General features: G+C 42.9%; 1 protein-coding gene across 1 annotated transcript in view; it reads right to left on the minus strand.

The window, feature by feature from the left end:
* Positions 1-311: 311 nt before the first annotated feature.
* LOC105283208 (guanine nucleotide-binding protein G(s) subunit alpha) overlaps positions 312-12,998 on the minus strand; it is a 33,247-nt gene continuing 20,560 nt past the window's right edge. The window contains exons 6-10 of the mRNA XM_011345799.3: positions 10,059-10,113; positions 9,754-9,827; positions 8,919-9,098; positions 8,635-8,839; positions 312-8,539 (exon numbers count right to left, since the gene is read on the minus strand). Coding sequence (XP_011344101.1) covers positions 8,393-8,539; positions 8,635-8,839; positions 8,919-9,098; positions 9,754-9,827; positions 10,059-10,113 — 661 coding nt within the window. The 3' untranslated portion in view covers positions 312-8,392. The remainder of the gene's footprint in view (positions 8,540-8,634; positions 8,840-8,918; positions 9,099-9,753; positions 9,828-10,058; positions 10,114-12,998) is intronic.

A 12,998-nucleotide genomic window follows, 5' to 3' on the forward strand; every position in this document is an offset into this window, starting at 1 on the left:
TCCGACACGTTAAAACGATGTGTGCGAGAAAATATACGTATACGACCTATAAAAATTGGGCCCGATTGCCATAGAGGCATCTGCCATTTATATAAGACGTACGGTAAGTATTTATTTTATCGTTATAATTCTCATAATCGTATCATCACTATTTTAGTTACACAAACGTATGATACAGCAGCTCTTCGCTCTCGTATATATAATTTCTTTATAATATTTATATATATATATATATATAAATATTTATATTTATATATGTTGTTTTCTGTGTTGTGTTCTCTGTATTTATAATATATTACGTACGCTTAAAATTTACTAAATGACTTTTGTTTAATTATACATAATAATTTATACACATAACTCTTATATATTCTCGAAAGCAATGGTAAACGACTAAAGTTATACAGTATACAAATCATACTGCTCTTTTTCCGCCGCAATTCGGATACAGCGTATTCTCTGTTTTCTTTGTTTAACGTTTTTAAAATTCTGTGTCTTGCGCGCGACGAATTTATCGTATCCGCCTTTTTTCTTCACGTACGTACGAACGTAAGACACATGCGTCTCCTTACGTCTATAAAGATTCATCTCTCCTTTTCTTCCTCTCTTTCTCTTTTTCTTTTGCGCAGTTAGTACAACGACTGTTAATTAAATCTTTATTCGCTAAATCAATTGATTAATCCATTAGCCTTAAGACTCCATGTAAACATTTCTTGTTCTTCTCTCGCCTCTCGTATTTCGCAGACAGTCATCACAGAATGAGAATGAAATATTATCCTTGTAATCTAGCAACACGTTAACGCAGTCACGCACGTAATCCCATACACGCCGCCGGAGCATACGTACAAAGCACACCATTCGATCCGCGATTGATTCAATGAATTGTATTTATATATTTATATAATATATATTTATATTTATATATATATATATATATTTATATGTATATCTGTTATTGTTCTACTTGTTCGTTCCACGATTCACATTCGAATGGCACCAGCAGATACATATCGACACACATCGACACACGTCAAGTGCCTCTAATCACGTATGCGTTTGATCCTTTGCGTACTTTTTATACGGCAGCATAATGTTTTTTTTTCTTATCTTTGTTAATTGCACTGTGTGTACGCGAGGTACTATATTGATCCACTTCATCTCGCTCGCTTCCCCCTTTCTCCCGGACATCGGTGTAATCCCGACCGACAGAATCACGATCGACGATGACGAGTACGACAGAAGTTGATGGGAATCGTGGCACGAACAATACGAATTTGATTTCCTAATGAATTCCACGGGTTCGCCAGTCACTCACATTCACGTTTACTCCTATTCGATTCGCGTCACTCACTCGTTCCTAAATTAACACAGTGCTAAAATGTCACCATCAAAGATATCATCTTTCACGCTTTTGCTCTTCTCTCTCTCTCGCGCGCGCACTTTTGCACTGATAATAATAATAATTCATTTTTAAGTCTTCAGCTAGACATCTTTCTAAGAGACACGCAATAACGAATGAATTGAGGATACGAGAGAAAATTGGGGACACGGAGGGACGTAATTATTGACGAGCTTGGTAACTCTCCTCTCTTCCCTTCCTTTCTTTTTGGTTTCTTTTTTTCCTCGCGTTCTCGTCACGCTCTCACACGCGAAATAATTATGCGACTTATCGTTCTCGTCAGTCAGTGATTTAGATTACAAGTGATTATCTTTTTTACGGAACGACATTTGTGTTTGTTAGTCTCTTCCAATCGTGACTATTTTAATCCGCAGGCGCGTTATAACTTATTGGATACATCTTCTTTCTAGGATAAGAACAATGAGAATCCGATCTCCTTCTTTCTCTCTCTCGCATTCTCTCAGACACACATACGCAATCTCACTTTCTTTCTCTCTTTTTTCTCTCTCTGTATATATCTCTTATAATATGTACCATTAAACGCGCGATGATGTTCATGGTTAACGGCGATACTTTATGCTTTATAAAAATGTGGAGTCCAGCAAACTGCTATCGAAGACTAGAAAAAGTCAAATTCCAAATAGCACTGACGATCGTTCACCACATATATATCCTTATAGAAATGATACCATTTCGATTAATCACTTAATTTCTAGAATAGGTGACGCGCTCGAGGCACAAGTAGCTTCTTTCTCATGCTTTTTAAATTTTCTCTAAAACGGCGGAGCGATCTCACGTTAGAAAATTGTGCAGGTAACGAGATCGCAAATAAAAGCAACATTTGTGGCATAAGAAATAGAATGTTATTATTAGTCGAAATTGGATGATTAGAACGTTATCTTTTTTTTCTTCCTTGATACTTTGTGAAATATTCAGGTAGAAATAGACTCGACTTTATCAGAAATTGAAGACCGTTTCTCTAACGTTCGATGCAACGTAAGATCGCTCCGCGTTTCTAATTTGCCTAGGAAAGGAATTAAATTTTCCGACAAATCAAGAATCAACGAAACGACCGAGAAAAAGTATAGAAAGGCACGATCCACTATGGAACCATGGTGGAATCTATATCCATGATATAGATATAAGATAATGGAACATTTCCTTTTCTCTCCGCCATTGGAAGAGCGATAAGATAGTGCACTGGCCCAGCTCCGAAAGATTATGCCACATTTGGATGATTTCACCGAGACGTCGATTCAAATCGAAATAAATTCACCATGGGAATGCCCGTGCGTTCCACGCATTGCGCATTAAATCGCTGGATTTACGTCGCTTTCAATATAGTTTAAAATTTTAATAAATATAACGAATATATACATAACACATCTCTCTCTTTCTCTCTCTCGAATAACATCGCTAAACATATGAACGTTTCCGATTCCGTCAATGAAACCATCCAAGACAAGAGTGTACCTGACATTATCTCGCAGCTTATTGCTTAAAACTAATCGTCGAATACGGTTCATTCGTGACAGATGGTAACGTGAACTTGCAAGCGTGTGTGCTCCGTACAATTTCACTTTACGAGAATTTCCGCGCATTTCATCGACACCCTGAAATGCCCTCGACCAAGCGAAAGACGTGTAGTGTAGTCAGCCCGAAAAATCAATTTTCGATTTTCCCTTCGAGAGGCAGCAAAAGGGAACGTAACGCGCTTTAAAACCGTTCGTTATTCCTTTTCAGATTAATTAAAACGTATCATCGTAGACGCGTAAAATACAACGACACGTAGAAAACAAGATATAAAATTTTACAAATCTCTTTTAAAATCCAAAGTAAATTACATCATGCGTGTGAATTGCCGAGAGACTTTGGTTTACACAATTACAACTAATTTCGCAAAGTCGACACTAGCGTTACAAAGAACTCGCTCGAGCCGTTACTTTCAGTAAGACAATTTCCAACAATGATCGCCACGACAATCGCCCGTCACGATGAATAATAATTAATGTTACAACGATACTATTCACCTTTTTTTCAAATTCGACAATGCGAGCAGATTGTTTATCCAATAACAGCATAACGACGATAATGATTCGCTCAATGATCTAATGTTAATGTTGTGATGCGCGGCGTTCAGCTGGGCGCATCATCAAGAGTAGACGTCTCGTGTTCTCATGAAATGCATAACGCTTTCGAATTCGGAAGCAAGTTGTCCGATAGTTGTCTATCGAGTTCTCAGCTATCGCATCAGAGGTAACGCTGAGGCGGAGTTGCACCAACGGTTCATTAATCATCGTTAAATCACTTGGAAATCTCTAAAAGATAAAGACGTCTAAATGAGATTCTAATATTTCAGACGCCTGTTAGACCTCCCTTTTCTTTATCTATACACAAGAGGTATCTCTGGAGAAGTGGCTAGAATTAACCAAAATTAGTGGTAATCGACGTTGGTGTAACCGGGCCGCAGATTGCCAGATTCTCACACGGATAGTTGGATCGCAACAGCCGGCGACTACGATTCTTTGTTAGCGATTAATCTGGAACCTTCCTATGCCCCCGTTTCCGTTAACGCTAATTCCAATTACACGCGTCTACTTTCACTTTCGCTATTTAAGGCTACATAATCGGCGACGTGGTCCACAAAGAATATTGCTAAAGACGAAACAATAATGCGCTTCGCGGACAACGTGCATTCGTCTTTCTGTATCGACGATTTGTGCTGCGTAGCGATTCGACTGCTCTCTAATGGTGTGTGTGTGTGTGTGTGTGTGTCATCGTCGACTAAATAACGTTCACGATCGCCGCGAGACAGGCAAGACTCGTGTCTCGTGCTCGATCGTCAACGCTGATGACGGCGCTTCATCGGTTCACAGAACGCGACTCTTTTCTGTTGGCGTTATCCGCCGCTTCGTACCCGCCGCGATTCGAGTTGTGAGACGCGTAATTTTGAACGGACCGCTGAAATCATAACGTCATTGCTTTGTCTCGATAATACGGAATCCAACACTGTCGTATTTACATAATGTCGTGATTAAATAATGACACACCTGCGTCGCGATATTTTACATATACATATATATACATATACAATTACTCGCATAGATGCCCATTTATTTACGATAAAAGAAAAGGAAAACTTGTGCGATCTTGGCGTATGTCTATAACAAAATATCGTGTATATATAATATGCATCGTATACACGGGCACACAATACACATTGTACGTACACGATACCTGTGTCGCGCTCTTTTCTATATAATCACGGCCACGTAAAATTTACTATTTATTCGGCACATCGCATATCGCCTACCTCTTGCTTGCGTACACGCACATACATACACGCACGCCCGCATACACATACATACGCGCGCACACAAACGCTATATTAACATTCGTGAATTCTTTTCTTTCATGATCCGTGAATAATAGCGACATTCTGTCCTCGCGTGTCGTGCACGCTGTCGCAACCGGTAGCGTGGACGATAGAAATTCGTTATCACGTGGCTTCGATTTGTCTCTCGCTCTCGCGCTAATTTCCGTTCGACGTCGCTACGTAAATCAGTACTCGAAATCAGAAATTAGGGCTCGTTACTCATCTGTAGAAAAGAGAAGAAGGGGGGGGGGCGAGGCAGGGGCGCAAAAAACGCAGGTACGAGATTATTACTCGCGGCGAGGTGCCAATTACTCGCTTTCCACACGCAGCTTTGTGCCGGACGTGAACATCCAAGTCTCCACGGAAGTTGTCGACAGGTAAAAACCGCAAAGAGATTCTTGCCTTTCTCTCACACATGCACTCCTTCTTCTTTCTCTCCCTCTCTTTCTCTCTCTCTCTTTCTGTTTGTCGTCAGTCGTCAGTAAAAATAACGCTTCGCGAAATTATAAATAACGTTACAATCTACGACTTGTCTGTGTGTATGTGTGTGTTATGCACTAGGTACGACGGCATACACAAACGTATACAGTGACACGAATCAAGTGGCCGTCACGCTTCGTTTCTCCGCACGTATCAGGTGGAATCGAAGCGATTTTTCCTTTGTTCCTGCGTGTTCGTGGAGCCACATTGGGATTCTCTCAATTTAATTCGGCGACTTTTTTATATCGTTACTGCGCTAAGTGAGTCAAGATGTACTGTACGTTTAATGCTCGGGCTTCTTATTCGTGTCACTATATCTGCTTGCATCGAGATATTACATGAAATTACAGTTACGTAGTTGCGGACGCGTCGGCATGTAGAGGATACCTGTTATGCAATGCCCGAAATTCCTATTCTCGTGGAGAGCTACAGTTGACAATGTGAAAACCGTGAAACCGTGCGCGAGTGTGGTGATTAATTTAATGGATCGAGCGAGGTAAAAATAGAATGCTGCGAGTAAAACGGCAAATTAATAAAAAACAAAAAGATAAAATCGCGCGAAAATTGTTCGTAGAGAATGTACTCTTGTGGTATTTAAATCTTAAAAATTATTCGGTGAATTGAACAATGCGACGTGAGTCAAAACCAGCCGTTTCGATTGTGCGATCTACCTTACGGCAAAGACATTAAAATGTAAAGATTTATAAAAACGATTAACAATCAGTTGATCAGAGAAGAATAGGAATAACGGCCGGATACATTGCGATGCACTCTTAACTTAGCGCATACATCCTTGAAACAACGCGATACGCGAGCACGCAATGATATACGCGCATAGACCAAGTACTCCTTGATTCTTCTTGAACAAGGTTGTAGCAATTGACGATACAAGTGCGCGAAGACTCGTTTCTTAAAGTCTCGTCTCTTTGTCTAATGCTCGACAGCATCAATCAATCTTCCCCCAGTGCACGACCCTAAGGCTTGATATATCTTTTGAGTGCCATAAAAATATATGTTTCTTCTTTTTATAAAATTATTATATTAATTATATTACATGATGATTATATATTATGTGATATCAATTACGAATTATAAGCTTGCGACCATTTTCGATAACTTAATGAATAGTGTAGTCTAAAAATATTCCGACTTCTGATTAAAACAGCGGCTGCCAATTAGCGAATTTCATTGCTTGATCTATGTATATACGTCATTGGCGTGCAAATATCCCGTTATCTTTCGATGTAACGTCGATCAAAGTACGTGATCGAATTCGAGGGAAAGATGGAGGGTAAGCTTATCACATACAGGGTGTCCAAGTAGCGACGACGAGGAAAGTGGATGAAACTATGAGTGGTTATATGCGAGAAATAAGACTTTCGCATATCGGCCCTTTCCGTTTTCGTTTTTTCGGGACATTTACACCGCAAAAGTGATCCAGCGTGATTGACTATCGGGTCAGTCGCATTAGATTTGTACACCACGTTACCACGTATCGTCGGGGGGAGGAGGGGGGGCATGACGATTTCCCTGAAAGCAAGACGCGAATTTCGAAGTGCGAAAGTAAAATGATTGCTCGCTTACACAAGTCTGAAACAAGTCGTCGTGCGTGCAACATACCGCGAAACTTATACTTGCGTGCGCAGTAAAAGAACAACTTGAACGTGTGGCACATCTCTTACGTGGGCTAGGATATACAGACGACTGCTGTTGCGGTAGCGCACGTGCCTAAGTACAGAGAAACTAAAAAGTAACTCGAGATTTATACGGTATGTGTATATATATATATATACATGCATATACATACATATACATATATATCGATAAAAAAAGGGGAAATCCATATCCGTGAGAAACCTCGATCATAAGAAACGTACGTAAAAACGATGAGAATCCGTGGACGGTCACCCTGTACATATATACTCGGTACATAGTTATATAATCAAAACGGTCTTCGAAATACTGTAAAATCTCACAAAATACTCTTCTCATAAAAAGGGCGCGGCTGAGACTCCTACGGGTCGGGCCAATGTGATAAAAAAGAAGAAAAAAAAACAAGAATCGAGATTCGAAAGTCGAAAGCTCAACGAATTCGAACGAAAGGAAACGGAGGGAACAAGAGACGCGGAGATTCTAAGCGAGATGTAAAGAGGAGCTAGGCAAAAGTATAGCGGAGATTCGAAAAACGAGTAAGGGAGAAAGACGAAAAAACGATAAAAGTTCTTCGTTTTGTTTTTTTTTTCTTTACCGGAGAGGTTCGCCTAAGTCTTAGGAAACATCCTTAACGCTAAGCTAACCGATAATAATTCACGCGGAGAGTGTGCTGAACGAAGAAAATCGTCGCGCGAATCCACGAAAACGCCGCCGTCGTCGCACCCGATGGGCGACGACGTCTCGGCTCGCGCAGGATTTCGCGCGTTCCTGTTTCGAGGGAAACGGAGGAACACGCGAAGGATAACAAAGCTCATACGCGCGCGATTCAGCTCAAGCGCGAGCGAGATTCATTCCCGCCGTCTGCCGGACGACGAGAGTTCAGCACGCTCTTTCCTCAAAACTCAAAAGAGTCGAGTGACCGAGAATACGCCCGCTGGAGGGGCCGCTCGTTCGTTTCCGTCGAACGATCGCGGGGGCGGGACACGTGGCGTGTCGACGCGCTGTATCGCACCGTCTCGCTTGCGAATTGTTCGTGCGATTTATTTACGCGCATTTACGAGGGAACGTTCCGTTTCTCCGAGAGAGAGAATTTTACCACAGCGGAGAGAGACTCGTAGCAGCGTGTTGGCGCACGAGCTCCTCGTCATCTTGAATCCCATTGACGAGGGCAATTCGATCGACTCGTAGTCTCACTCTCAGTGTCCGCTGGCGCACTCTCGACGGATGCGGTGTCGTCCTCTGGCTACGCTTTTTCGGCTCCGTACTGGCGAGGAAGACCTCCGCGCGCACGCGTTACCTGAATACACCCTCGCGCGTACACTCCGTTTTGCGGGCTCGCGAGTCCTCGCGGCCACGGTTCGCGAGTCGTTCGCTCGCTCGCTCGCTCATCCGGCTCGCGGCGTTTGCAACGGCTCGAGGCGCGGCGTGAACATGACAGTCGAATGAACAACGGATGATGACAGGAGACGTCGGCAGGAACGAAGTCACAAGAGCTCGTATTGACGCAGGTGCATCCGCTGGATGATATCCCGGCAATCGTTGAACACTCTCTTGATGTTCTCCGTGTCGACGGCACACGTGAAGTGCGGATAACAATAGTGCTTGCCGTCGCCGCTCGCCGTACTTATACGCTAGAAAAAGGAACGAAAAAGGAAAAACGTTAAAACGTCGGGGATATTTTAGATGAAAAACCGCGAAAGGTGATCACACCCGCATTAACACTTACGAGAAATTCGTCTCTGATAAAGTACTTGGCCCTTATGACGTCGGGAGGTTCCGAGGGATCTGCGACCACCCCAGGCTCGACTGGCGTTTGGTAACGCGCGAATTCCGGAAAGTAGTCCTCCAGTTTGTGCTTGCCCGCCTTGATTTTTTCGGCCAGCAAATCTTGCTTGTTTAGAAACAGGATCACAGAAATCGTGCGGAGCCACCTGCACAACAGACGAGGAAGCGGCACGTTAATGTCGTTTTGAAAGGGCTCGATGAAAGACAGAAATCGGAGCAACGTACCGATTGTTCCAGATGCTTTTGAAAAGATCGAGACTCTCTCTGAGTCTCAACTTCGTAGGATCTTCCCTGAGTACCATATTGTAACTACTACACGCCGTGACAAATATAATCGCCGTCACATCGTTAAAGCACTGTATCCATTTTCTCCTTTCGTCGCGCTGACCACCAACGTCGAACATGCTGCAAAACAAGAGAAATATTCAATAAAACGCCAAACTGCAACGTCGCGTCGCGCATAATATCGCGTTCCTTTAGCATCGTTTAAAAATCACACGAGGGACTAATACTCTCGAGTCTTTTGATTGAACAGACGCTCGAGCCACAGAAAGAAAACGTTTCAATCTAAAAATATAAGCCATGCCAAGGGCCCTTTTGAAGAAAGATATTCGTATAGTTGAGATCATAGATGGGCAAAGTTTGCGATCATTTACTCGCGGTGAGGGATCCGCGTCGGATTTGTGCAGCCCGTGAAACGGCGCGACACAGAGACGGCGGAGCGACAAAGAGATAGTTGGGCCTGTAGAAAATAATGTGGAACGCCGTACGTGACCTGCGAGTGAACGCAAAAAGGGAGAATGTTATGAAGTTGCGGAGGCGTTAACGCGGTTAACGGATTTCAGCTTACACGTTATAACGTAGTGTAAGTCTCGCCGGCAACGGGCTTAATACATAGAGGCTAGGCGCTAGGCTAAGATGCGCGCTGCCGGCGCCGCTTTGCGTTTATATTTACCGTCGGCCGATGTTACTGTAATACGTCGGCTATATATAGTCACACGACATTGGAGTAAAGCGCGCGCGCGAGTCGTGGTAGCGGTGTGTCGCGACTAGGACTTACTGAAAGTTTACTTTGTCGACCTGGAACCGCGTCTCAAAAATACCAGACGTGAGGACTCGACACCTCAAGATGTCCTGAAACAGAACAGTGGCACGGTTACGTCACACGTGGCCGATTGCTCTTCGAGCTGCTGGTCAAGCTCGGACAAGCTGCGAGACCGGTGTAACTTCGTGTGCGTTTATTAATTAGCCGCGCTTTAAGTAAATCCACCCACGAGGTGGACCTTTGAGGAAATCGGGAAATTCGGAAATAAAGTTACACCGGTACCGACACTTGTTTCTGGATGAAAAGCTGATGGTACTCACCTGCTCCGTGGGCGTGTAATCCGGCTGTTTTACAATGGCTACCTTATCTAGAAAACTGAAACAAAATAAAACAATGAGGATCAGCGAGAATTGTACAGCTGCAAATGTTTCGTTTTAACAGTTTAAACGCGATAATTTTTCATGAATGTCTACACGTGCTTCCCGCAACGCTTTGTTTGTTCAACGTTTTCCCTCGGTCGCAACAGTGTGTGCGGCGGTGTATGTATTTTCTAAAATATGTATTCAATAACCACGTGTACCTGTGTGTACGCGTGTGCGCGCGCCATGGCATTCGCAATGCTTTATGAATATTCCACGCGTTATGTGTGCCGAATGAAAAGACGGAAAGACGCACTCGATGCTCTTAAGCAACTCGTTTCGCTTTTAAGCAAACGTTAGTAATTTCAGGAGGAGTTATCGCGAACGCCGGTAAACCCTGCGAAATCATGTCGAAAATAATTTTCCAACATTCCTCCACGCGTTTCTCAGTTCGTCAAACAGTGCGATGAACCAACCACGTGAGAGAAGAAAGCAAAAAGTACAGCAAACACTCGTGCATCGCGGCAACTCGTGAATTCGTGAAAATCAAGTTGAACTGGTTTCGATCGATGCGGGACATCCGCGATAACAATCATCGTCAATCAACCGCATCGTTATCGCAAGAGCCACTCCACGCGTCCGTATGTGGTCGGAACGTGTCTCTTTCGCGTGATGCGTGGATGAATCAAATTTTCGGCGTCGAGTCGAGATTTTCGAGCGCAAATGAGCGCAATGCGACATCGCGTACTCGAACGCAATGACGAGCAAATGCGCGTGAAAATGTCACGTTGCGCATCGTTCAGCGTCCAAGAATCCAAGACAACGTCTATACTCGTACGAGACTAGTTTGACAAACAAGAATGTTGGAGTTCCGTAGAAAAGTACACGTTATCCGCGTTATATTATGTGTATAATGCGAGCGTATATCTCTGTCCCGGTATAAGACCGCAGAGGATAATAATAAACCGTATCATTACGCTCGCATTGATCTTACACAACTAGGTATTGCCCGCGATACGGTATATTCATGCGATTGTACAATTATATCAGTTATACAATGTCGCTACTACGTACCGAGAGTGTATCGTATTATACATGTGCGATATCAGCCGCGGCTCGCTGGTATAGAACCAGCGGGATAATAATAAACCGTATTATCACATTTGCATCGATTTCGTGTCCAGATTGCGATAGTACACCGCGCACTGTCGATAGTATATCTCGTTGCTGTTGCCGCCCGTAGCCCAGCTGTTACCGAAATTACCGAATTATTTCCGTCGCGTGTATTTACTGGCCGTCCGAGTCTGCAGGGAGTTTCCGGCGAGGGTAGCTCCTCTTTGACGTAAAAGAAATAACGGGAGCCGTTCGTGGTACCGGATGACTGCACTCGGTGCTTAGACGTGGTCGCCGGAATACGAGCCAATAACGTTATCATAGGCGATCGGTCGGAGCCCTCCGACAGACACACAGTGTCAACTTTCCTCTTTCGATCAAACAGTGGTCTTAGAAATTTTAGTTCTACATTGAACCTCGAATTCTTCATCCGAGGCGTTATTCAGTGTCTATTTAGCTACTACTTTAACACTAAAATATGTCCGAAATTTCCTTTTTTGCCGCTAGAGCGTCAAAGCAGGTTACGATCAAGATTATAGCTGAATGTTGCAGGGTCAAAATAGCGTCTTAACATCTGTTTGTAGGGGTTTGAGTTTCACTGTAAGAGTTCTAGGTTCTATTTTCCTAAAAGTAGGTTCGTAAACTGCTAAAAGCATTAAAGTAGGCGCAAAATTTCGACTCGGGGTTATTCAGCGTCTATTTAGCTACTACTTTAACACTAAAATATGTCCGAAATTTCCTTTTTCGCCACTAGAGCGTCAAAGCAGGTTACGATCAAGATTATAGCCGAATGTTGCAGGGTCAAAATAGCGTCTTAACATCTGTTTGTAGGGGTTTGAGTTTCACTGTAAGAGTTCTAGGTTCTATTTTCCTAAAAGTAGGTTCGTAAACTGCTAAAAGCATTAAAGTAGGCGCAAAATTTCGACTCGGGGTTATTCAGCGTCTATTTAGCTACTACTTTAACACTAAAATATGTCCGAAATTTCCTTTTTCGCCACTAGAGCGTCAAAGCAGGTTACGATCAAGATTATAGCCGAATGTTGCAGGGTCAAAATAGCGTCTTAACATCTGTTTGTAGGGGTTTGAGTTTCACTGTAAGAGTTCTAGGTTCTATTTTCCTAAAAGTAGGTTCGTAAACTGCTAAAAGCATTAAAGTAGGCGCAAAATTTCGACTCGGGGTTATTCAGCGTCTATTTAGCTACTACTTTAACACTAAAATATGTCCGAAATTTCCTTTTTTGCCGCTAGAGCGTCAAAGCAGGTTACGATCAAGATTATAGCTGAATGTTGCAGGGTCAAAATAGCGTCTTAACATCTGTTTGTAGGAGTTTGAGTTTCACTGTAAGAGTTCTAGGTTCTATTTTCCTAAAAGTAGGTTCGTAAACTGCTAAAAGCATTAAAGTAGGCGCAAAATTTCGACTCGGGGTTATTCAGCGTCTATTTAACTACTACTTTAACACTAAAATATGTCCGAAATTTCCTTTTTCGCCACTAGAGCGTCAAAGCAGGTTACGATCAAGATTATAGCCGAATGTTGCAGGGTCAAAATAGCGTCTTAACATCTGTTTGTAGGAGTTTGAGTTTCACTGTAAGAGTTCTAGGTTCTATTTTCCTAAAAGTAGGTTCGTAAACTGCTAAAAGCATTAAAGTAGGCGCAAAATTTCGACTCGGGGTTATTCAGCGTCTATTTAGCTACTACTTTAACACTAAAATATGTCCGAAATTTCCTTTTTCGCCACTAGAGCGTCAAAGCAGGTTACGATCAAGATTACAGCCGAATGTTGCAAG

Source organism: Ooceraea biroi, chromosome 3 (genome assembly GCF_003672135.1).
Source record: "Ooceraea biroi isolate clonal line C1 chromosome 3, Obir_v5.4, whole genome shotgun sequence".
Lineage (NCBI taxonomy): Eukaryota > Metazoa > Arthropoda > Insecta > Hymenoptera > Formicidae > Ooceraea > Ooceraea biroi.